This window comes from Apteryx rowi, unplaced genomic scaffold, assembly GCF_003343035.1.
Source record: "Apteryx rowi isolate R43461 unplaced genomic scaffold, aptRow1 scaffold_20, whole genome shotgun sequence".
Classification (NCBI taxonomy): Eukaryota; Metazoa; Chordata; class Aves; order Apterygiformes; family Apterygidae; genus Apteryx; species Apteryx rowi.
This window is the reverse complement of record NW_020448308.1, coordinates 2,764,757-2,790,740: the sequence shown is the minus strand read 5'-3', so window position 1 is coordinate 2,790,740 and position 25,984 is coordinate 2,764,757. Positions and strand designations below refer to the sequence as shown.

At 38.4% G+C, this 25,984-nt stretch overlaps 1 protein-coding gene across 10 annotated transcripts in view; it reads right to left on the bottom strand.

The window, feature by feature from the left end:
- Nucleotides 1-455: 455 nt before the first annotated feature.
- Nucleotides 456-25,984, bottom strand: part of GTF2I (general transcription factor IIi) — an 84,038-nt gene continuing 58,509 nt past the window's right edge. For 4 of the 10 annotated variants that reach the window (XM_026063610.1, XM_026063613.1, XM_026063615.1 and 1 more), the window contains 17 exons: nt 25,842-25,900; nt 23,616-23,687; nt 22,914-23,097; nt 22,365-22,423; nt 21,580-21,663; nt 21,031-21,126; nt 19,326-19,391; nt 18,322-18,505; nt 17,643-17,695; nt 16,275-16,385; nt 15,437-15,520; nt 14,402-14,585; nt 13,273-13,301; nt 11,763-11,858; nt 10,549-10,587; nt 7,796-7,871; nt 3,527-4,599 (listed from right to left, as the gene is read on the bottom strand). In XM_026063610.1, the coding sequence (XP_025919395.1) occupies nt 7,813-7,871; nt 10,549-10,587; nt 11,763-11,858; nt 13,273-13,301; nt 14,402-14,585; nt 15,437-15,520; nt 16,275-16,385; nt 17,643-17,695; nt 18,322-18,505; nt 19,326-19,391; nt 21,031-21,126; nt 21,580-21,663; nt 22,365-22,423; nt 22,914-23,097; nt 23,616-23,687; nt 25,842-25,900 (1,459 nt within the window). In that variant the 3' untranslated portion in view covers nt 3,527-4,599; nt 7,796-7,812. Of the gene's footprint in view, nt 1,096-3,526; nt 4,600-6,093; nt 6,941-7,795; nt 7,872-10,548; nt 10,588-11,762; nt 11,859-12,847; nt 13,012-13,272; nt 13,302-14,401; nt 14,586-15,436; nt 15,521-16,274; nt 16,386-17,642; nt 17,696-18,321; nt 18,506-19,325; nt 19,392-21,030; nt 21,127-21,579; nt 21,664-22,364; nt 22,424-22,913; nt 23,098-23,615; nt 23,688-25,841; nt 25,901-25,984 lie in introns of those variants that run through there. The other 6 variants (XM_026063614.1, XM_026063619.1, XM_026063612.1 and 3 more) reach the window with 5 other exon arrangements.

Genomic DNA, 25,984 nt, shown 5'->3' with positions numbered 1-25,984 from the left:
GCAGGTGGAGCTAGCGCAGACCCTCCTGACCGATGATCGACGGCAAACCGTGGCTCAGGGAATGGCCCCGGGGGCCTGGGGAACGAGGGGGAGGCAGAGCCGTAGACTAAGGCAATTACAGCTCTTGTAAAGGAAAGCCGTGGCTCTGAGTCCAGCATCAACAAAACGGGAATCCTCACGGAAGCCAAGCAGCTGAGCGAGAGGGAAGCAAGGACCGTCCTCCCCAGCACGCAACGCTGCCGGAGCGCTCAGCAGCCCGCGCGTGTCCGACCCCCCAGGTGCAGGCTCCTCCTTACACAGGTACGGAGGGCCTCGGGATACGGTACCGAGCATTTCGGGGTGATGCTACCTGCCACAGGAGCAGCGAGGCAGCACCTGCGGGGACAGCACGCCAGACCACGCCACCTTGCAGCATTACACGCCACAGACTTTGGATTACATTCAGGGGATAACAGAGAAAAACCTGAAATGACCGATTTTCCGACGCTGCAAGCAGTGACTTGCTGCTGTGAGTCTTGACCCAAGAGCTTTACCGCGCTGCTGGATGGGCTCATACCCTCATTAGTGCCAGAGACAAAAGCTGGCCTTGGCTGCAGTCAAAAGATTAAACACTAGCTACAGCTTTCCCCTGAATCTCGGGTACGGTGCGTTGCAGCTGTCGAGATACTGAAACACAAATATGGTAATTTAAAATTGGTTTCTTATTATTTTAGCATGCAGCAGACTTCCCTGTACAGGAAGAAAATTATGCAACAATGTAACATTAAAAAAACCCCAAAAACTCCAGGTCTATTCGGGTTCTGCTGTTAATAGCTGCACTGCTGCTTCATATGCAGAACTACCAGCGACTTTTTCATGAAAGCTAATTTCATAATTATCATTGTTTGTACTAAATTTAAAACCAAGTTACATAGTCCATTACTGGAAACCACTTCATTCACATGTTTCTTCCAGTTTCCTCATTCTTCATCTTGTGATGTGAGAAATGAAACAGCTTGTAGGCCTTGCTGTTGGCGATGGGTTAGTCTACCGTGACAGGCAACAGGCACCTCAGTATGATACACAGCTCCGTTACTCCACTATGTCCAGTAGTTACTAGATAGGAAGTAAGATAGTTTTAGAAGAAAACTCTCAGAGGCCCATCTGAAAAATAAGCTGTTCCTAGTACACTAAGCCCAAATGATTCATGTTTTGAAATCTGGGAAACTGAAGGTTGGCATCTGAATACAGATTTTGAGAGCTACTGAGAACTTCCATTGGTCTCAAGAGCTTTACATTGCTGCACTAGGAAGAAACAGGCTACTTCTCTAGGCGGCATGTCAGACTTGGTTTAAAATACTATTTCCTTCCTCGGTCTGGAGCACAGAATTAATAAAAGTGTTTTGCAGCAATGCACAACTGTTTTAGAGTGAGAACAGTGAATACAGGACTTAGGCTGACAGATTTCTGTACAATTAACAAGGTCACTGAAGACAAAGTGCCGGAGAGGTCCAAAATTTCTTAGAAAATGGACTATCTTCTTTTTTGCAGTGCCACATCCCTAACTGGTACCAAAAACTCCTGGAAATTAAAAGCTGAAAAATGAAACACTACCCTAATTTTGTTCAACAAGTAGTTTTTGATTTTTAGTAGTTTAAGCTTTATTCAATCCAGAGTAAAGGGAAGTCTTGTTTATGTCACTGATGGCAAATTGTTCTGCGTATGGAAAGTATTAAATGCTCTAATAGCTGTTGCAAAATCACCAAAATGAGATGAAAGCCTGTTCTCTTCCTCAGCCACTGATGAGACAGATATAAAAAAAAAAAAGAGAGAGAGAGAGAGAGAAAAGAGTTCAAGTTTTGTGTATGGAAATCTTTAAATCTCAAAGGAAGAACATTGGCCAACAGCTGCACAGTCAAAGTGCTGGACCTCATCTGACACCTAGTGGTTATTCCTGTGACAAGCCCTGGGGAGGTGCCGTACACAAGAAAGGTCAAGCTCTGCTATAAAAACCTTGAATCCTACACTATTTGGAATCAAAACTCATTTAAGAGAAAGGAACTGGCCTAAGGAACATGACTGTCTTTTAGAGTTTGGTATTACTGGAGAATACATCTGTGACATCTACTCCATCACCACAAAGTTTCTCTACTGGAACAAAAAATATTCAGAGTTCTGGTAGGTTGTCGCAACTTTATTTATTTACGTGTTTATTAGTACAGCCAAGGCTTTTTAGGGCATGATCACTCAATACCCCAAAAGTGAAATACCTCACGTATTACTGGTTTGGAAATGAGTGTGATTTTCATGCATGGTCAACATCTCAAAAGTTTGCTACCCGTTATGACTATATGTAGAGATAGATAGATGGAGAGAGAGAGATTCTTTTATATAAAACTGATATTTGGAAGGTATAAATATCGGTGCAATTATTTTGTCAGTCTGATTTCCCTCTACTGGATATAACTCAAAATGTCTGAGACCAGAAAGAGATTCCAGTGTTGGATGCTGATGTGTACATCAGCCTTACCACAAATCCATCAGATGGATGGACACAGTGCACCATTACTCTAACTCCCAATATTATGCAACTACTCCAGTACTTCCAGTAAAGCCATTGCATTGGTTTTCATTTCATTTTTTTTGGCTCTTGTATGCGAGTTACACGACAAACCTGCAGGATCCCCACACTCTGCCATTATATACTGGACAAAGGCCTTAGTCCGAGTCACTAATTTTTACAGTTCTTTGGCTACGATGTCAGTCCCACATTTTGAGTTAGCACTAATGACTCTACTAGCAATATGCAGCCTTGCCGGGCAGACAGCTGTGCAAACGGTGCCTCCCAAAGCGAGCTGAAGGATGAAGAAGGGATGGACCATCCTTTCCCTTTTGAAAAAAGGCGAAGTCGAGCCAGCTCAAAACTCAGCGAGAGCTGTATTAACACCTCTCCCCATTCTAAAAACTTTTAGCAGCAATCATGAAACCGGCCTTTGCTCTGACAAACAACATTTATCATGGTATGTTAACTGAGCATGTCTACGAAAGTAATCAGCAGTGAAATACTTCCGTGGTTATAATTTGGGACAGTACCCACATGGTTCAGAGTTAACAGTAAATTCGATGGGTGAATTCACCTGGGACAGGGATGGAGGCTGTCTGCCAGGTCAGAAAGGCAGCAGGCCCTTCAGCTGCCACTGATTCCCATCTGGAGAGCTTTCTTTGCAGACCTGCACCGAGCAATTTTGAAAAAGCGAGCACGTGTTTTATAGCAATCCCATGCCTTGTCCTGAATTCATTTGCAGAACTTCACGGTGCTTCTGCTGGATGTTCCCAGGGAACATACAGTATATCCTGTTGAATTCAAGGCTTCAAAAATTTTCCTTAAAGATGCAACAACCTCACCCACTCAGAGCTTGATTTTTGTCTGAAAGGCATGACTTTCTCTTGAATTAGTAACTATGCTAAAAGCATATTCTACCTGCCTACAAAATTACTGCCAGAATGTCATTCGTTGCAAAGTATATAAATGTATACTGCATGGACAGTCATGAAAACATCAGAAATGCCTTTATTTCTTTATCAGGGAATAAGGTTTACCATTTGTGCATAATGCAGTCATCCCAAACTCATGCCAATAAAAGAGAAACCTTTACAATAAACTGTATTTTCTCTATAGAGGTTATCATATAGCCAGAACTTTACATCTCTTACGGTTTGTGAAGCTTCAAAAAATGCTTACATTTGTCTCTTACATAATGTGGGGCGCAATCAGGACTATAGGGGACTTACTTTGACATAGTAGGACTTACAGCAGCTTAATTGCATAAGTTTCCATAACTAGTTCTAGATGAAAAGAAGGGCATTACCCCACAGTCTTCGGCAGAAAAGCTCTCACAGGTCCATGTGAGTTTTACCTACGTTAGGACTGCAAGACTAGACCCATCATACATAAACCATGTGATATTTTGATAAAACATGCACTTACTACTTTGAATTACGGAGCAAACTATAACAGGGTTTCATTTAAATTGGTTCCTAAACCACACACTGAAATACTGACCATTTCACAGTCCATTTCATTAATGCATACTAACGGTCAGGTGAACCAGTTTATCTTTTATTTATGAAAAACATATTAATTGTGATAGATATCATAGGAAAAATTAGTTCAAATATACAGATACTATTGTCCAATCAGCCATTAAAGGAGTAAGAACCAAAAATTAATTACTTTTTTCAAAGTAAAACTAACAAACTGAACTACTGCAGGAATTTTTCTTCATTATAAAAGCTGAGATGCATTCAGATACAGTAAAATTCAGCTTTATTGGGAAATGTAGACAGCCTCTGTTAAGTCCCTGTTGATTTCAATCCCTGTCATCTCTCCAGCAATGCTGCATCAAATTTAGTCCTTACAATATATTCCAAAGTAAAATCAGCCATTCCAAATCTACAGTCTTTCTTTGCTTTAAGTCAATTCACAGAACTGCTGAAAAAGTAGACATTTCTATCTAAAAGTACAAAAAGGGTTTGTATAGAAGGTACTTCTCTTATACAGTTATATTACACAGCTCAGGACAGTCCCAGCAAGCTCTTCTCAGAACTGGATGCTTCTGACTAGATAAGAAAAATTACAGAAGTGAGTTAGTTTCATTGCAGCTCTGCATCTTATTGCAAATACTAGTAGTTGGGACACTTTTTGAGTTCATTAGGCCTAGATTCGGAAAGCACCTAGAAGGTGAATATTGTCCTCAGTAAACATGAGATTAAATGTGTGTTTGAGTGCTCTCTGTAAGAATTTAAACCAACTACTTGCTTTGGTATAAATTTGCTAGGTAGCAGATAGCTTAGAGTATCCGGAAATCCAAAGCACTGCAGCACCAAATTGTGCAGCCATTGCTCAAGACAAAATTTTGATAAAATTTAATGGTCAAGTCAGATAGCTTTATATTCCTCCACCCAATGAAGTACTTCCGATTACAAATAGAAAGTTTTTCTTTAATATATTTTCGAACGCCATGTTCAGATTTATGAAAAATATTTCCAAAGCAGGCTTCAACAATTTATTACAGAATCACAGAATCGCTGAGGTTGGAAGGGACCTCTGGAGATCATCTAGTCCAACCCCCCTGCTCAAGCAGGGTCACCTAGAGCACATTGCACAGGATTGCATCCAGGCGCGTTTTGAATATCTCCAGAGAAGGAGACTCCACCACCTCTCGGGGCAACCTGTTCCAGTGCTCTGTCACCCTCACAGTGAAAAAGTTTTTCCTCATGTTCAGATGGAAGTGTCTGTGTTTCAGTTTGTGCCCGTTGCCTCGCGTCCTGTCGCTGGGCACCACTGAAAAGAGTCTGGTCCCATCCTCTCGACACCCTCCCTTCAGATACTTGCACACATTGATAAGATCTCCTCTCAGCCTTCTCTTCTCCAGGCTAAACAGGCCAAGCTCTCTCAGCCTTTCCTCATAAGAGAGATGCTCCAGTCCCCTAATCATCTTTGTAGCCCTTCGCTGGACTTGCTCCAGTAGTGCCACATCCCTCTTGTACTGGGGAGCCCAGAACTGGATGCAGTACTCCAGATGTGGCCTCACCAGGGCTGAGTAGAGGGGCAGGATCACCTCCCTCGACCTGCTGGCAACACTCTTCCTGATGCACCCCAGGATACCATTGGCCTTCTTGGCCACAAGGGCACATTGCTGCCTCATACTTAACTTGGTGTCCACCAGCACTCCCAGGTCCTTCTCCGCAGAGCTGCTTTCCAGCAGGTCAACCCCCAACCTGTACTGGTGCCTGGGGTTATTCCTCCCCAGGTGCAGGACCCTGCACTTCCCTTTGTTGAACTTCATGAGGTTCCTCTCCGCCCACCTCTCCAGCCTGTCCAGGTCTCTCTGAATGGCAGCACAGCCCTCTGGCGTATCGGCCACTCCTCCCAGTTTTGTATCGTCAGCAAACTTGCTGAGGGTGCACTCTGTCCCTTCATCCAGGTCATTGATGAAGAAGTTGAACAAGACTGGACCCAGTACTGACCCCTGGGGGACACCGCTAGCTACAGGCCTCCAACTAGACTCTGCGCCACTGATCACAACTCTCTGAGCTCTGCCATTCAGCCAGTTCTCAATCCACCTCACTGTCCACTCATCCAGCCCACACTTCCTGAGCTTCCCTATGAGGATGCTATGGGAGACACTGATATTCGAAAGACACTGATGTGTTTACAATTCTCAGGGCACAGAGAGTCACCTCTTTGCCAGACTAAAATGACCAAACTCAACCTTTCCTCGCAGGTCACGTGCTCTAGCATCCTAACTGCTGATGTCTTATGTTCAGTCAGACTGTTTAGCTGACCCTGCTGATTTGACGTCCAGCTCATTCGTCCAGGCTGTTGAGATGTGCTGGGAGCACTTGAGAGTTGCTCTCTGGGAGCCCAGACACGTTGTTCCAAATCCCAAGGGAAGTGGAAGATCAGAGAGAACAAACTTGCTTTCCCCTAGCTGAAACCCATCAACTTGGATGTACCTAAGCATACTGCCTTCACCTGGGTGCTAGAAGCACCAAGACCAGACAGAAGACATCTGCCAGGGAGCACCATATCCTGGAGGAGGCTGTGGTTATGCTGCACCTGACAGAGGACACGGCCTGGGCTGTCCTTGTCTCCAGAAAAGCCAGAAGGTGCCAGGAGCCCAAATACACATGCTCCCCCAACCACTGCCTCAGGTGAGCTGGAAAGACCACCGCCTCAGGTGAGCTGGAAAGTTGCAATATTAATGCCAAAATTAACGGTGAACCACTGCAGCTCGGTTTTGCTGAGTGCCTGTCTGTGCCCTCAGAACTGGAATAAGATTCAGAAGTTTTCTTCTCTGTGATGAATACAATCTTTGTGACTTGCTATAGCTAGACAGATTACAGCTTGAACATACCAAACGAATGCATCCACTCTTACGTCAATCAAATCAAACCACTAAAGTATCAAAAAATAAACAAGGAGGAAAATATTTGTTCAGAGTATTATCAAAAAACTGAAATTGGAAAAACTAACAGAGATCTGCTACTGCTTAAAATTACCATTTTTTCTGAACGAAGTACAGTTCTGAACTAACAACTGCATAGGTAAACCTCCTTATATTTGGTTACGTGCCAAAGACCCTTGCACTGTCTCTACCTCCACCAAAATTCCATTTTAGCAATGAGTGAAGGAAAAAACAGTTGAAGAGACAGAAAAGATTCAGCCACATTTTTGCACTGTAAGTTAAACTAAGCTTTTTGTAAAGTTAATAGAAAAGAAACAAAACTTTTAAAGCAAGTTGATTTTTCATCGCAGCTAGTTATTTTACCAAGTGTCCCAAGGTTAGACAATATTGAAATCCTAGTGAAGAGCTCTCCTGCACAGTTACAAGTTGGAAATATGTAGGCACTACCAAAAACAATGATAATACTCTTTCACACAAGCTTGTCACAGCTCTTCATAAACACTAATCCCCTAAGCTTTCATTTACTCTGCCTCTAAGGTATGTAATTACCATCATCCATTTTTATTTACAGGCTGTGTTACAGTCCTCATTTTCCTAAGACTGACTGTCTCGCAAATGCTAACACAGTATGCTTTACATTACATTTGGAGGATGCAGTTAAAATGTCCTACATTTTACAAATATGAGGACTGAGACAAATAAAATAATTCATAAGTCAAGTAAAGCGCTGACATTTTCTGGCATTCAGTCCTATATCTCAACCACCCCTCTTCTCCCCACCCCAAAATATAAAAATACTATTCTTTAACAAGTGTTGACTTCCAACAAGCAATAAATTATTTTACCCTAGTTTTGATGAGGTCTACCACGTTGGGTCCGGTTCTTGTTTTATTTGAGAATTTTCTTCTGTTTCTGTAACATCTGTTGAAAAAGCAGTAATGAATGAAGAAAAAAAAAATCTTTATCAGTTCTGTTGTTACTGTTGTACTTAATAGGAAAAAAATTACAGAACAAATATGAAAAGCATTCATTTACCATTTTATACTATTAATGATAAATTAATATCTATTCAAAATAATCTGATTCTATTGAAATTACCATGTTGACTTCAATGTAAAGCAGCCTGGAATCTAAGAGAACTCTATTTTTTAAAGAACAGAAATAAAAATCGGTATTAGAAGTGTATTGAAACTTAAAAAGGCTTTCTATGGAGCTGAAATACTCAGTGGGTGAGAAAGGAACTTAATCCAAAATAGAAACAAAACATAATCAGTTAAAAAACATCAGATATATCACAGTTTTGGTCTGCAAAGATATATTACAGTTTTTGTCTCCATCCTCACTGTTCTTCAGTCCTCCTTCTCTTCTTTGTCGCTCCCCAGGGTCGTTCTTTCTCCCATTCACCTCACTTGACATGCAATGTTTGCAGAAGCTTTGACAAATACTCACAGGTAAATCTATAGCCCATGACCACAAATATAATCTCATGTAGGGCTTCCTTTACTAGAAGCTTAGGGTACGAGCACTGCTTCACGTTTAAGATGCTGTCTTCCAAAGCTAGTAAACAGCATCTCAACCTAGCTGTGCTCAAGTTATGCCTTCTGCAACAGTGATCACATTAACATTCACTGCACAAACTCTTTTTCCCAGCATTGACCAATTTTCAGAAATTTTTTTCCATCTCCAGGACCACTTCTCTTCTCAAGTAGATACAGACTTCTTCATTATTGTATTTCGATCTGTCCAAAACAAATTCTGGCTCCAGCTAATTTCTCTTCTTCAACACACAGTATCAAACAGACAGGCATTATCATATGCTTAAAAAAAAGAAAGAAAAAGAAAAAGAAATCTGGTCTTGTTGGCTACAGCATTCATCATCTTTTGATACGATTTTTTTCATTTCCAGGAGACTTCATTACAAAATCTTTGCCTTTTCTTGTTCACAGTGACACTTGGAGGTAAATCAAAGAAGTCCTGTGTCTGTATAGTGCTGCCTATGTGACTCAGAACTTAATTTTGTTCTTTTTATAAACAGAGAATATGATGCTGGAAGGAAATTGGCTTTTCACTGAAGCTGTTTGGAAGGTTTGGGGCTAGGCTAATTCATCACTACTAAGCCAAGCCACTTCATCACATGATTGTTTCATACCTCCCAGACTAGTTCTGAAGTGATTTTGAGTTCTTTAGCAATTGCATACCTTTTTTCAAGATCATTTCTCTGGTAACTGGATCTGAATCCAGTTTTGGATGACAAATTCAAAGACGTGTTTGTTTATTTCTTCAAAACTATTACTTCAAAGGCCCATAACCAGATTTCCTCTGCATGAGGGTACTCAGGAACAACTGTCTCACTCCATCACCTAACATTTTCTGTTTGATGTTTCAGCTTTTAATAACTGTGAGCTTAAAATCTGCATCTTAGCTGTTTTGTTACTAATGCTTGCCTCCTTTTCAACAGGTTCTTTTCTTCTTGATCACTGCAGCAAGATTAATCTATATTCAGAGAAAAAACTACTGAAAACACTCAGAGTGAACCTGTAGCTGAGCTTATAACGAGCTTTGGTTGAGCATGTTGGATTGACTCAGAGTTCAGTGACATTTTCAGGGAAACTGAAGCAATGGAGATGGGAAAGGGCATTTCCCTGGAAAAGGAGAAAGAATGGGAGTGCTAAGGCTTGCTATTTGCTCTTCTGGGGGAATTTAAGCAAGATTAGAGAGTGAACTCAAGTTGAGAGTTTTAAGAATACAAGTACGGATGCCCAGCAGCCTCCATCCCACTGCTGCTGGCTATGATGCTGTCAAGCTGTTACGAAAACATCTGAGGGCTGTCAGATCTCAGCAGCCCTTCAAAGTGACACATTCAAAGTGACACAGCACTTTCTGATGACCAAAGCCCACCACTGCAGAGGCAGACACAGCCATCTAGGGCCACAAAGAAAAGTCGAGGTTAGCTAAGGCAGCATTTACAGGACCAGAGCGCACAGCAGACACCAGAATCCAAATTCTAAGATCAACTCAGTATTTTAATGCTCCAAGACTATATGCAAAGGCATAAAGGGAGTAGGAGTACTACACTCTATTTGGTCTCACATATATCGACATCTGAAAAAGAAACAACTCAAGTATATTCTTGGACAATAGGAAGGTCGGATATTTTTCAGAGCGTAAGTTCTAGAAGAACAACAATACCTCCTCTCCCGACAAACCCTCACAGCAAATTCAGGCCAATATGCCATTTAAACTTCCTGAGGATGCCAGTCATTCAGTTGCACAAACTGTGGAAACTACTGCTCTTAATAATAGCTAGATGCATCGCTCAGGATATGAACAATCACTCAAACCCTATATATAGTCATGATTCACCAACCAAGAATAACAATTCGTAAAACTCTTGTAAAATTATTTGAATAACAACTTTTGCTGCAGAGTATTTTTCACATGATGCAGTATGATATTAATACAGATGAAAACATTTCCTGGGAACCAATAAGTCCCTTCTTTTTGCTTTGATTGACCCTCCTCCTTTAAAAAAAGGATGCAGCTTTGTTCAAAACAATTTAAAAATACTTGTTGATAGTAACTGAAGACAAAGACTTACCTCCTACAGATACTTCTATTTGGCTTGATTCAGCTGGTTCTTAAATGAAAAAGTATACAGTCAAATGAATATGCATATAGTTTCAACACTATGAATCAGATAAGTATCTTAGCAAAACTTAGAGAAAATAAGTTTTCTCTGAAAACCACCTCATTGTTTTTCTCCGATAATCAGACTCAAATATGCTTGTCTGAGATACAGATCTGTAACTTGCTATACAGTCTACAGCAAAACATAAAAAGTTCAAACACTTATTATAATACAGTAAGTAACATTTCCTCTTCAGAGTATGATTCACTGTGGTAGGCACATAACTGAGTCCTAGCAGAACATAACATGTGCTTGTACAGAATATACGAAGTTTGGACCAGTTGTATTTAAACCTCTTAAATATAAATCTAGATTTCAAAAAAATGTCACCACTTCTGGTTAATATTGTTAGGTGTTCAATGGTGATTGAGTGTGTTTTGGGGGAGAGTGGGAAGGTGAAGAACAGAGGGCAAAGAGTAAATTTTGATTCCATAATGTTTTTTCTATTACCTGCGTAGATGAACAGGTATTGGGAAAGCTTTATAACTTATTAACTGCTGCAATTGAATTAACTACAGGTAGACTACAGGAAGTTCACTAATAATCAACAGCTGTTTTTTTCCCTCCCATCACTTCCAAATATAAGCAGAGGCAGCGGTAGCTTCCTTTAAATTATGTCTGTCATACAAGTGGTCACTTGTTTCTTACTCTTAAAATGTTTATTGAATTGTTTTCGCTCTCTTAGTTTCTCAGTTTTGTTTGATAACAGTTTATTCGGCAAATTGCAGTAGTCTTTCCTTCACTACAGGCAACCTTATTTACTTATTTATTTTAATGGGCAAACTTAACTTGGCTGAACTTCTACCTGACACAGAGACAGACATGCGCATACTTTTGAGTTAAACAGGTACTAATAAACAGATACTGAATTAGCTTTATGTTTTGCTTCTACTAATCCTTCTTTTCAGCCCACTCATCATCTGCAAAAATCACATCAAGAAAAACACCAATGATGCAGCTGGAAAGAAGCAATGTTTTTTTCTGTTAATCTACTAATATTTAATAGCTATAAAAGTCACCATTGCACAATCTTTCAAAATAAAACGGCTCATCATGAGCAGTGCATACCTAAGGCATGACTGCTAATACCATCTGTCAGTAAGATCTTGAATTCCATACCCTACCCGTTCTGAAAGGATGTGTGCTACACTCTGCATCACCTGGGAGTACTGGTGCCGGTGCCGTTGGTGGTGCTTCTGCTTCAACTTTCTCCATCAGCTCTAAGATTAGACATGATCACTGTTCAGCTTTACAATGAAAATGGTCCCACACATTCAACACAATGACAATTTTACTTCACCGTACATTCAGATCCTGAAACTGCTGCATGAACAGGTTACACTCACTGGAATGGAGCTGCTTTTTTTTTTTTTTTTTTTACAGAAAAAATATTCCATATCTTGCCTTCAAGCACCAAAAATTTCCTCACAAGCTCCCATATGTTCTTCAGAACAAGAATAATGCATTATAAGCAGTAGGCTCAGAGGCTTTCAATATTCACCTCACTGTCTATCAGTATCGGTTCATCTTGACCATAATGAATGGACATGGATACTGCACAAAAATCATTTGTTCCAATGACCAATCCCCCCACTCCAGCGATGGAAGACGAGCAGACATCCGTGCTGTTCTCGTTCAGCTAGCCTCAGTCCCATTGCCAATTACATGCTGACAGTCGGTTTTTCATAGATCCTTTCATTCCTAATTCAATTCTCTGGAAATGCTATGAACTATTTATCTGCCTGGAAGGTTCCCTCTACAAAGTGACATCTTCCCCACCTACGAAGGTGTGCCTAGGACTGATGAGCAGGTCGATGCAAGTTATTAACTAGAATATCTTCCTGAGAAAACGTCACACTTTCGGTTCACAGATCTCGGCACGTCAGCTGGAATATACTGGCGGCTGGATGCAAACCAATGAACGCTAAATCACTCAGGCTTAATCATGATAAGGCCAGACTAATGACACTACATTATTTGGCCTCTGACTCTCTAATCTCACATTGGCTCAGAAACAACATGACACAAGGGACACTGTAATGACTGTATTTTTCAGTTTGCTTTTTTTCTTTAAATAAAATCTAAAAAACAAGGCCACAACTATTTTAGGCAACTGAAAATACGAAGACATCATTTTTCCAAACAAGATTTGAGCAACAGGGCCAAATTCCACTTCAGCTAATTACACTCTGCCTCTCTAAACTCTTACTATTTCAGCAGAATGCAGAATTTTTCACTGGAACACGGTTGTGCAGCTACCGGAAAGTTCTTGCTTATTAACTGCTACTGCCATGGATCCAAACCTAAAATGTAGAGACTCCCATGCAAGTCAGTTGCTCAGTCAGGGTCCTAAATCTCTTTGGGACTCTGCAGCTGAAAAATACAAAATCACTATCTTGCATTTTCATATCAAAGTTAACGCTAATCTTACACCATTCTGCAAATTTATCACTCTGCTCTCATGTTAACTGGGCATGCATGTTTAGTCAGGAAATTTTAATGAGATAGAAACAGAGAAGAGAGTTATACTTAGAACTTACTGCTGTGGAGCCTCTGCCACTAAGCCAAAATGTGGAAACTAATCTTGGTAAGTGACAAAAATGCATTTGACATCGATGTCTCATAAATACTTACGGTTGTTAATCACAAGTCCTGGAAATGGTCTGTAAAAAACAGAACACAACATCTACTTATTCTAAGATCTGTTGCATAAGGCCTCCCTCCCAAGGCAGCCTCACCTAACAGTTCCTAACAGAGGTCATACCGAAAGAAGGAACAGAAACTAGGCGAGAGCAGAAGGAACCATCAGAGTATCTCTTGGGCACTGTGGTTTGTTTGCTAGCGTTTTGAAAAGTGACACGCACGGAAAGATCTAAATCCTTCCCTCAGTCACAACTAATGAACAGGGGAGTCACCTCTTCTTCATAGCCCAATCAATCCCAAACTGAGGGTGAGCAAGAGTCCTTTCAGGTTGGAGCTCTTTAGAGATTAACAGTCAAGAGTTCAGACTTCTTAGTAAAATGGCATTTTAAAAATTTCTCTCTCTCTAATGGAAGTAAAGCTTTTAAACTCTTGTGAGGTGGTCTGTAATTTGAGGAGTTGCAAAAATTGAGGAATTTTTGCTTTCAACTCCTGAACTCCTTTTAGTGTGGTTCCAAAGTGCTTTCTATTCTGCTTCATGAATGAAAATATCTCTTGATAAAATTCACTTACACTGTAATTGGACAATATCAGATTGTTCAAATACTGTAGATAAATTGATTTTAGAGGAAAAAACATTTAACAAAAAGATTACGTTAATTCAAGTATCTTAACACAACTGAAATACTTTAAAAATATTATTAGGAATACCACCACAAACATACTATTCACTGTCAAAAGCCAACAAGTTCTGGACCACTGAACTGTCTTGTACGAAGCAAAGTCAAAGCTTGATTGAGGCTGTGGGACAGCAAGGCCCACTGCATGTCAGGACTGTGTTATACAATACAAATAAATTGCAACTCAAATGATAGCTTGCTGTAATATGCAATATTAATACTATGACTTTTGTCATACCTAATTGGGCACGTCCTCCAAAGAGTTACCATCTTCATTCACGCTATGGATATCTGGGCTTCATTTGACCTGCTTTAGTTATCCAAAACAGTCAACTTCTTCCACTAGATGCATTGAAATTTCTGTTCTTTTGAATCTTCATTTATTCAAGTTACAGGGCTGTCCTCACAACATGTGTACAATCTAACCAATGATAACTACATACCGAATGACAGTAAACTTGATAAACTCTGCTGATTCCAAAATCTTCCTCATTGAGCTGATTTCCAGATAACTGGGAGCTTTAAATGCCACACCAGGAGGCATTCCATCCACCACCACACAGCCAGGGTTGATGGTGATTTTTCTGTATGGGACTTTCACAGGGAAATTCATACCAATTGCTTCACCTAAGTGAGAAAATTAGGTCATGTTTATTTTCAAGTCTACATATTCATGATTACATTGAGGAAAAAATTCTCAGACAATTAAGAAACTAAATGCAAAACTAAGCCATTTTATCAGATCGGTAACTATAAAAATCTACTTGAAGATTAAATAATTACAGTGGTATTTTTCAAACAAATAGATGTTTTGGATTACACTCATGAATACCACTAAGAGATCCCTAGCTCCAACTCCAATTCTAACATGTTCACCGTATAAAGAACCAAGATCCTGTTTTTACTAAAAAAGGTATAGAACAGGATATCTAAGGAAATAACTACAAGAAAGGAAAGGAAAGCACTTCCTGTAATGCACACAAAAATGCACACATAGCACTAGTGAAGGAATTCCAGATATAGAATCTCACTAAATCGTTATTGGTGTCCAATGCAAATACACAGTGAAATTAAAAAAAAAAACTATACACAGGAAAAAGATAAGTTGGATTTAAAAAATTACTCCAGTCTCGAGTATTAACAGGTCAGGACTACATAGCCCTAAGAAGAATCATAGTTTACAAGCAAAATAAACATTTCATCCATGTTTACACAGAAAGAGGGAGGAACTGGAAGGGAAGGAACACAAAGCAGTCTATATGCACGCGACATTCTCTGTTTAAAACACCAAACAACCTACATCCCTTATAAAAGATTCTTTTTGAAGTCAAAACACAACATTCATACGCAATTCTCACATTTGCTCATTTTAATGATTGCATATATTGTTCACCATAAGTGACAATTCAGTAACATCAACATGAACAACATTAGTTACATTCACATCTGTGTAAAAATGGGGGGTAAAAACCAATTACCAAATTTCCGGCTAAACAGATCATTTACTTGTTCTCTCAACTGTCTGGCCTTTTCTACTTTTGACAATCGCTCACTTTCATCATCTGAAAGAAATTGTTAGAATAGCATCAGAATTAAGAACATTACTTTTTCCTGAAGGTTTAGCAATGCATGAATGAGTACTTGAAGCAGGTATACCTGAATGCTTTGAAACAGGGACTTTGTTCTTAGTTTTATCATTAACGCAGAATTGCATAAATAAGCAAAAATGCACAGCTGTTAAGAAATCTGTAAAAGGCTTCAAATTATTTACATGATGCACATTAGATATATTATCTAAAGATGACTTTCTAAACTTATGTAAAAACACAAAGTACATCTAATGGTGGAGAAAGGTAAGAGTAAACTGACATTCAATAGATAGACACAGTGTGCAAGGTTCCCCAGTCTCTAATGAACATCACATACGCCCAAGTAAGTAGTAATCAGTATTGTTTAAGACAAAGCAGTTCAGCCTGCATGGTTATTAAATTCAGTCCGAGTCCTGGTCTCCTGAAGTTGCCATGCAAGTTGCAAATCAATATTTACTTTATTACATGAGGAAAAAATGGAAAAAATAAGGATATTTCTTAACTTGGGACTGGACCAAGAATATTCTGGAGATGTCACTGAATTGATATTCATAAAAGTTAGAAAATATTTAACTTATCAGGAAAAGCAGACCACTAAATTATGCTCTTTGTATATTGTACTTGCATTTCAGCAAACCAACCAGACTGTAGGAAAAAAACTTCAGCAGACAAAATATACAGAATAAGAGCACAAAAGGTAAGAGGTGTAACCAGACAGCATACGTACCTGGTATAGTTACTTGAATGATGTTAAGATCTTCAACACCTGCGGCCGTGTTCACCACTGTATTGGTTGTGGTGCTTGCTGTAATGGCCATATTGGACGAGTTATTTTTTCCTAGATGTAAGAGAATGAATTTAAAAGACAATTGTGGAGAGCCCAAAATCTTGAATGCTATATATAAAGAAAATATTGCGAAGTTAACAGATACGAGGCAACATTTTCAAAACAGACCCATTCCCATTTTCAAAATGGGACCAGCTTTCAATGAGACATACTATACCTGCTGCAGGTGCTCAATACTATATCTTTCCCATTACACACTCAGGAGAAAGGACTAGATTAAAGATTATGTTAATCATTATCTAGCAGGTTTTCTAAAAAGACTTTAAAAAACAGGAAAAAAGACTATGTGAAACACATATTTTGTTCTTTTTATTGAAGAGGAAAAAATCATAGCACTTGTGGTTAATTTAGTTACATCTACTGATCCATTTATTCACTGCACGCATTCACAAAATAAATCCTTTAGAGCTGCATTTGTGAGCCGCACAGTCCAGGGGCATAAACCAGCATAGTTCAACTAACTCAGTGGAGTTCTGCCAACCCTTAATAACAGATAATAATATGACTCAATTCATTTAATCCATGACATGCCTTTTGCTGACACAATTTTCTGCTGGCTATCTTCACTCATTTCTATGGAGCACTTCTCACTAGAATCACCTAGGCATCAGGAGTAATTAATTCATCTATAGACCTGAATTACTTCTGCAAATCACACGCCATTTGTCACATTTTGATAAAAGGCAGTAAAACACAGATTAGAGATAAGATTATTTTATTGAGAATAACTCAAAAATTTTACTACTCCCTTGCCAAAGCTATATTCAAACTGGCAATGGCTATTATCTTCCCCATCTCATCAGTGCAATTCAGAAGCTACGATTTTTGATATACCACATTCTTTTGTTAGAGTAAAAGCACTGTAACATCTATATAAAATATAAGCAGTGTATCTAATACTGTTATATTCAATTACAAAAAGCTGCTCAGAAAACTAGAAAGATGTATCAGAAGATAGAATAATGCAAGAGTTAGGGAACTATGCAGAAGACAAGAAAATACAGTAGTCTTACAGTCCTGAAAGTAGATAGAGAGATCTACTAGACATATGGACCAGCGACACAGTACTTAAGACTGTGCCTCAAATTCAGCTTGTTAACACTTTTCTTTCATCTAAAAACCCCCTAAATCAACCACAATATGGAATGAAATTTTCAGGAATTCATTAACACCAAGCAGCACTTCTCATTTGTATTTAATCCTTGAAAGAGACTATTATCTAGAATGTTAAGCAGTTGTAAAACTCACTTTGGGGGCTTCTAGCAGAACTTTCCTTAACGGCTGCCTCAAACATCTCAGGCCTGCAAACAAACAGATTGAAGATTTCACGTACAACAACAAAATTACACTCGCTTCATCAACAGTAAAGAAAATGCAATATTCAAATATTTATATTTTAAACACAGGAACCAACACTGTACACACAGCATTCTTCTAAGCCAAACAGACAATCTAGGATGCAATGGCTAAGCCTCCAGAACTTCTCTTGCCACTTCATCTACACTGGGACACAGATATTTAAGCCTATGCTAGATGAGAAACATCAGTTCTTACAATCCCAAATATACGAATCTACATTTCTCCACCCTTAATATATTGCTGCCAAGTCTTAGCTAAGAGTAACCTATACGCACTCCATGTAATAGGAACTAAAACAGTGATGTGATAAGTGCAATGAACTCAGAAATCTGGACTGGCTCTTCCCCACTAAACAGGCTGTGACTATCTTTCAGAACAAGAGAGATGAATGTGTCTTGCTCCACATATATAAATGCTTTCCGAGCATTTCCTGGGTTACCAAAAATATTCCAGTGTGTATTTTAGACTGTTGAGAGAGGAATTTAGCAATTCAGCAAATGAATTTTATTTCTCAGGCTACAGTTCAGTTCCGATAGAAGAGATTACCAGAGACACATGGGAGTCTTACTTTTTAATAATGAATTTTATCTTAGATTTGTTTCTCAGGATCTTCTCTAGTCTTGGAATTCCAAAGGTAGAAGGCCGACGGAATGGCACTCCCTCTGGTAGACCTTCCACAAAGAAATCTTCTGGGTAGGATTCAAACAATGCAAACGGGACCTTCACTGGTTCAGTCAGCCCCAGTGCTTCCCCTGAAATGCAACAGAGCAAATAAGCTACCAGCTAGACCACTGATGTGTTTATAAACAAAACATATCAGGTATAAACTGTATATAATAGTTGGCACATACATACTAGATTAGGAGGAAGCAGCAGGCTTTGGTTTTTTTGGTGATAGCTATGAATAGGCAGGAAGAAAATACACATGTAGTACCTCGAACGTAACTCATTCTCTTGTGATAAATTAGACCATAATTTGCATTTCAAAATATTAATATTTATAGACAGCTTATGCCACTGGCTTGGTCTACATTCAAGACTCTCCCATTTGTACTCTGCTTTGTTACAGACAAGGTATCCTGTCTCTGTGATACAGGACTGCACCAAAACCAAGTGGCATTAGTGCTACTGTTCCAACAACCGCACTCAGAAGAGTAAAGACCTTAGTTTCCAAACAGCCCGCAGCAGAAAGAGACTGAATACGATGGGTTACATGTTTCTCCAGATAGCATCCATGATGAACGAAGTCATGCAGCAGCTGAAATCATGCAAATTCTCATTCGTAAGTAGAATGAAGAATGCTTAGAGAGATGTGCCAGGACGTGCAATGACTAGGTCTCTGGGTCATTAAAAAAGTAGCAATCAAACCACAACTTCTCCATTTCCAAGCCCAAATAAAGCAAGTGGAAATTTGACACAGAACTTCAAGCAAGCTGTGTAAGAATGACAGAACACAGCCTAGACTATGCAAGGATTGTAGGACTTTTGAAATAAGTGTATGAACATATCCATGACACATCTAACTGCGTGTTCATAAGAAAGGCATCTCGGTAAAGGAACTGGTAAACTTACCGCATTTTTCATTAAAAAGGTTTTCAACTTTCTGCTTTAGGTCAGTAATTTTGGCATTCCAAGCCTCTGGCAGGAGAAAATGGGAAGAAGTAAATCAACATTCACAGAGTGAATCTGTCCTCAAATAATGTTTTTATAAATGTTTAATAAATTACTTATTATGCTTGATAACAGATTATCATTAAATTAAAATGAACAAAATGGCTATCATTCTGCAAACAGCATAGAAACATTCTGCCCCAGTCTAAACCTATATCCATATAAAGCTTCATTTCCCTAAAGCTTTGAAAAATACTAACAGATAAGGAAGGGCATTTACTGAAATTAATCCAAATGCAATTCAAATTTACAGCATCAGGAGACATACAAATTACTTACCCAAATGAGCACCCAAATTACTGACAGAAAGCTCTTCATTTATTCAATGACATAACCCTGAGACACATGCTTCCCCTTTGCAAACTAAGCTCTAGAATAATTTCAGCCACAGTTGGTAAGAGTAACCATCTGGCTAGCTAGACATTTTGCTGCTGACACTGGTCAGCAGCAATTCCTAAACTGGTTGTCTTGTGCCTGCAGCAAGCGGTCCACAGCTGTTCTACAAAACTAAAAATTCATTTGAAAGTTTAAAATGATTGCAGAATAATACTTTAAAAATCTTAAGTTTGACAATGATGAGAAAACTGGAAACAACTGTGAACAGTAATATTGTCCATGCCAACAGAAATAATCATTCCAAATCAATATCTTACATGCATTCTAAACTCTGGCTGAGTATGAGTAAGGAATTCTTCTATGACCATAGGGTCAAAAAGAAAATGTGGGGGACAAAACAAAGAATGACAACAAATTCCTATATATGATTCAGGTGATGAATTCAGGATGTAAGCATGCTGAAAAAAAAAGATTTGATGACACTTGTGAACTAATTACAATTGCTCTGAATACAGTGATTTTGTTTAACCATGGAGAAGTCACAGGTGTGGCAAATTAACCTTGCTGTAGCTGTAAAGATCTCTGGGCTAGACCAGTGCGCAAACAGATCTGGTCCTGCACAGTGAAAAACCTCAGACCCAATGCTCATGAACACAACTATATGGCTTCCGGCGCTATCTGGCTGCTCCTTGACTGATTTTCTGGAATTAGCAGCAAAGGAGAGGTGTAATGGTGATCTCCCCAAATCATCTCTAATAGATCATGGCTTATTAATGTTAGTTCAGATCATCTGACTTCCCACATAGCTACTCGGCTATCCCTACACAGGGATCCTTAATATTCAGGTTTGGGGAGGGCTTAAGCTTATGCACAGCATCAGATCTGGGCTGGGTGTCTCCACTCTGGTGGTACTGCGCACCAGACAACAAAACCTCGAGGAATTCGAAGCATTGTGAAATAACATAGCAGCCACCCACATATTTGCCAGGAGACAGCGAAAGCCTGGAAGGGGAGATTCTGAACGGTAGATAAGACCTCATGGACCTGTGCTGCATTTGTACAGCATTTTCTGTACATCACCCCGGACTTCTCAGATGTACATTATTCTAAATGATGGAGAACTGAATGTACATGAAAACAAGAACTTCAGTCATTCACTAACTGTAGAATAAAACATAAATGCAAATAATCTCTGATATTACAAAATGGCCAAAATTGTCAATGCTGACATTAATAGAATGTATGCATGCTAAATCCCGTAAGTATTTACCAAAAGAAAACTCTCTTCCTCGTGGCTTGAAACCCATATTGGATCCATTGGTTTGAGAATTAGTTTGAACATCTGTTGTTTGTGGTTTATTAGGACCTGTAGAAACACATTACATACATTCATGCAGAGAGCAGAAGCAAGCCATCATATGAAAAGGATAATATATCACACTACTAGAGAGAACTCAAGTTCTACACTAAGAGTGGAATAAAAGCCTTTTCAAAAATTCTTTTAGGGTTGAAATTAAGCATGTCATATTATTCCTCACATCTGTCATTCTCTGCTCAGGACTTCATCAGTTCCCACATCACTACTTGGAATGAAAGGCCCAAGAAAGCTGTCAAACTTGAACATTTTACATAACCATCACTTTCTCAGAATCCAATATTATTCAGAAATGAGAAAAAAACTGTATCTAAATTGGAGTGTATCTGGAGTCCTGAAATGAAAGTCTGCTACATGAGGTAAAGATTAGAACTTGCATAAGTTAATCATGGGGTATGAAAACTTCTTCCACTAAAACAGTATTTATTAATATTTGTTCCATACCTTCTTCAACAGTAACTTCAATCTCTGGGACCTTTGAATTGCTTGCAGGACTTCGTGACCTTTTTGAACTCTTTGGACTCATTGCTAAAAATGAATACAATACAAGCTGTAATGAACAAACTTTCTATAAAGTATACCCTACACAGCCAACAAAAAACATCTGTACTCTGAAAATTTCATCAGACTGAATAACTTGTGCCTGTACTTAGTATAGTCTGCACTGTAAAATCTGAACAACACAGTGAAGCTCACAGCCTTAAAAAGTGCCTTCAGTGTTCATCAAACAGGCAGGTATAATACTCCCTTAAATTTTCACCCCATTAATTTAGAGCAGAAGACATCAGGAAGGTTGTTTTTAAGTGTAAGGGACAGCTTTAGTACATTCTATTATCTAAAAAATTCAGAAGTTAATAATTTTGTTATTATTACAGAGAACCTAATTTAAAAGACTTTTTTATTATTTTTTAAAAAACATCACTGTTATTTACTTCAGTTCACAGGTAAGTTAAATGATGCTTTTAATAAGCAAAACAGAAGTTGTAGAAATTGTATAAATTCCAGTTTCTGCATTTGAATAGTCTCAAGTTAAAAATTCCAAATAAATTGTTTTGAGTAAATTTTTTTGGTAATAGTTAGTAGAGAGGCTACTCTGCAAGTTCATCTTAAGTAAGGCCTTTTGTCTGCAATCCCCATATTTTCCAACCATAAAGATCCCTCAGTTTGCTAAGAAAGCAGAAGGTGTGTATTCATGAAGTGACAGCAGCAAATAACATTTAAGCATTTACCTTTAGTGTTTATTTTACTAGCCAATCCTGGAGGCAAATAGGAAGTGACAAGCTCAGGCCTAGAAGTTGAACAGAATACAATCCAATCAATTACACAGGCAAGAAAAATACAGCATAATACTATATATTTACTGGAATTCAGATGAGTTCAAATTTATATAATACCAACTGTCTATAAATTCCTACTAGAAGTAGAATGGTGACTCTCCATATACTATAACCAGAAGAAGTTAGAAAATATTAAGCTATGTATTCTACTCTACAATTTTGAGCTTTTTTCAGGCAAAAAAAAAAGGAAAAAAAGAAGGAAAAAAAAGCTTCCAAGTACAGGCCATTTTTTTCTCCTAGATCCATGATTCATGCACACAAATTATGCATTTATCTAAATTTATAAGGAGGGTATATCCTTTCATGAGATAAAACATATGCAAAATGTTTTTTCTGTTTCATGGAAACAGAATTTCGGTAGCATTTAAAACTTAAAATTGCTGAGAAGAAAATCAAATCATTTGAAAATCAGGAGTAAAAATAACTGAATTACAAACATACTTTTTAACAACAAATTTGATTTTGCCACTCCCACGGACAATTCTTTCAAGGCGTGGAATTCCAAACCATGTGGGACTCCGGAAGGGGATTCCTTCTGGCAAGCCTTCGACGTACAAGTACTCAGGGTTTGACTCAAATACAGGATAGGGAACTTTCACTGCCTCTGAAAGCCCCAGAGCTTGGGCTGAAAATAAAGATTTAATGATAGTTTACACACTCAAATGGGTGGTATTTTATAGTAAGTGATTTTAAGAAGCCTGGCTTACAGAAGCTCTTCTACTCAGAGACAACAAAAAACCCCCGAGAGAAACGTTTAAACAGATTTTCCACCATTTGCTGTAGAATCACTGCAAATGGGGACTTTGTCCATCTTGTTACAGAGTCTCCTTACAGCTGTCTAAATCTGCAGTATCTAGTATCTTCCTCATTGAGGACTTCTTTGATCCAAAATCCTTTTGTACACATAACACTATCATTGTCCTACCGTTGAAAAACTATGGCCTAGGATGTTGTTATAAAGTCATTAAAGTCAGTTTATAGGGAAGAGTCAGTAAAGAGTAGGTAAGAGGAGCCAAGATTTCCTTTCTCTCATTCTAGCACACTTTTAATCTTTAATTATGTACAGTAAAATTTAAAACTCTTTTACAGAAGAGTTTTAATCAAAGCAGCATTATAATGTAGTTAATTTAATATTTAACTTACCAAATTTCATATTAAATATCTCTTCTACTTGCTTTCTTAGTTTTGTGATTCTGACATTCCAATCTTCTTTCACTGAGAACAAGAAATGGACACATGTTATAGAGTATTATCCCATTTCTAGATAAAGTAGTACATTTGAACACATTTCTTTCAATTCAAGAACTTGGAAACTTTCAACACAGCCACATCTGAGTAGACAAGGACATGCAGTGAGTAATGATTATTAACAGAAGCTTAAATGATGTACATAATTCCCTATACATAATGGAAGATCTGTCTAAATGTAGTTACAAATTTCAATCATCATCCCAAGTGGGAGAACTTGCTCTTCAGAGCCTTTCGATGAAGGGAAGAATTATGCTAGTAGCTCTGATACAGTTGGAATTATTAATGAATTCCGGTGCATAATAAAAACAGTCTTTAGAACAGAACGTGAAGATTTAAGGAGTGCTTTGCTAAACATTTTGATTAACATTAAAAAAATCATTTTCAATCCTGTTTTCTGCTATAAATAGAAGTCAATTACAGGAGTGCCAGCCAGAGTAATTTGTAGCTCAGGTGGAGAATGAAGCAAAAGACACACTAGCAGAAATAAAAGGCACTTCTTTCCCGAGAAACAGCATTAAGCTCATTACTTGTTGTCATCACCCACTGATAACAATTAACTGGTATTGAGCTAATACCACTCCGAGCTGTAAAAAACATAAATGAAGGAAGGTATATGGAATTTTTTTAGGTTCCAAATCATATTTTCAACTAACAAATTACATGATCTGGTTTATTTCTAGCTTTTCATATTATCAAGGCAAGTAGCATTAATACTTTTTGCAGTCTGCTCTGCTTATTTCATAGATTTCACATGAGTCCCCGTCCTGCAAGTGTTTAACATTTGCATGTGTGTTTATACTTACTCACTGGTTGAAGTCTAACTGGCAATGGAATTACACTGAATAAGTTACTTAAAAAATAAAAATGTTGTTTGTAAGCTATCTGTTGGGGGCACCAGATTATTACTTTGCAACAGAACAATATTTTGCTTTAAAAAAGGCTAATATTATTCTTTAGCCAGATAAGGTTTGCATTCAGCAAATAATAAGATCCCTGGCCTTTGCCTGAGGAAATGACTTGCACTGGGTTCTAAGCCTAAGGGAACATTTGCTGTGTTTACCTGTCTGACATCAAACCCTAGACCCTGATAAGGTTTGTGGGCACTGGTAATACCGAACTTACCTAAAAGTTAATGAAAAATATGATAATGAGTATGAAATATGAAAGTTATTCTGAACATTCAAATAGTTTGGATTTTAAGAACCATAACCACTGCATGTCAGTTCTTTCAGAAAGAAGATTTTGCTTTTTTTACTGCTATCATGTCTACTTACTGCTATCGCTATATTGTCAGACTGTCAGTTACACCGTCATATTTGACAATATTCAGGGCTTTAGAGAGCTGAAAAAACAGGTGCTGCTTTTCCCTTCTGCTCCACATTTAACACAGCCTTTTCTACTGAGCTACCCTCTTGCTGAATATGAACCTTTTCCTGAGGTCCAAACAAAATCCACAATATGCTGTGGTGGTATAAGGAGACTACTGATTGCATGATTATATCATATTCTTTCCTTTTTCTTCTGCAGAAAACTCACAGTTATCTCTTGAAATCACACTTTGTTTATCCAGTGGCGGGAAAAAGCTAGGAAGCCCTGGATCTTGGTTCGTTATTACCATAAGCAGATTCATTCTCTTAAAAAAATAACAAGATCTGGGTTAAACATTTCTATAGTAAGAGAATATCAATAAACTAAGTCATAGCACTCTCTTGTGCCAGGAAATAAAAGGAAGCATTAATCGGATTCTTTTCCTATTTTAAAAGCACTTCATGTTTTTAGAAGTCATTATAATTCCTTACCAACAGAGGCCTCAAAATGCCCAACACAATCAGCGGTAAAATGCTACAGGGCTTCAGAGCTTTAGACGAGGCCACAGTAGTAACTCTAGTTCTCTTAGGTTGCAAATGTGATCCGTTCTAGTTATTCAAAGATGTTGGACTGTATCATAATTCAGAAAGCCATTCATCTGCATAATGATCAATTTAGGCTTTTAAAACCTCAGGAAGAGCATGGCATACACTCATCACGGAAGGATTACTTTAAAAAATGATTTACTGATCCACATTTGTTTTCCAACCAATCCCTTACATTCCCCCTTGGAGACAATATCTGTCTTACCTGGTGTGTTTGACCTTGGCTGAGGAACTTCGGCTGGACTGACAGTTAGCAGTTCCGGTCTGTAATGAAAGTACATAATCTATCCACTCTTAACACAAATTAAATAATACATACTTTTTATGTCAGTAATTGAAAAGTTTGGA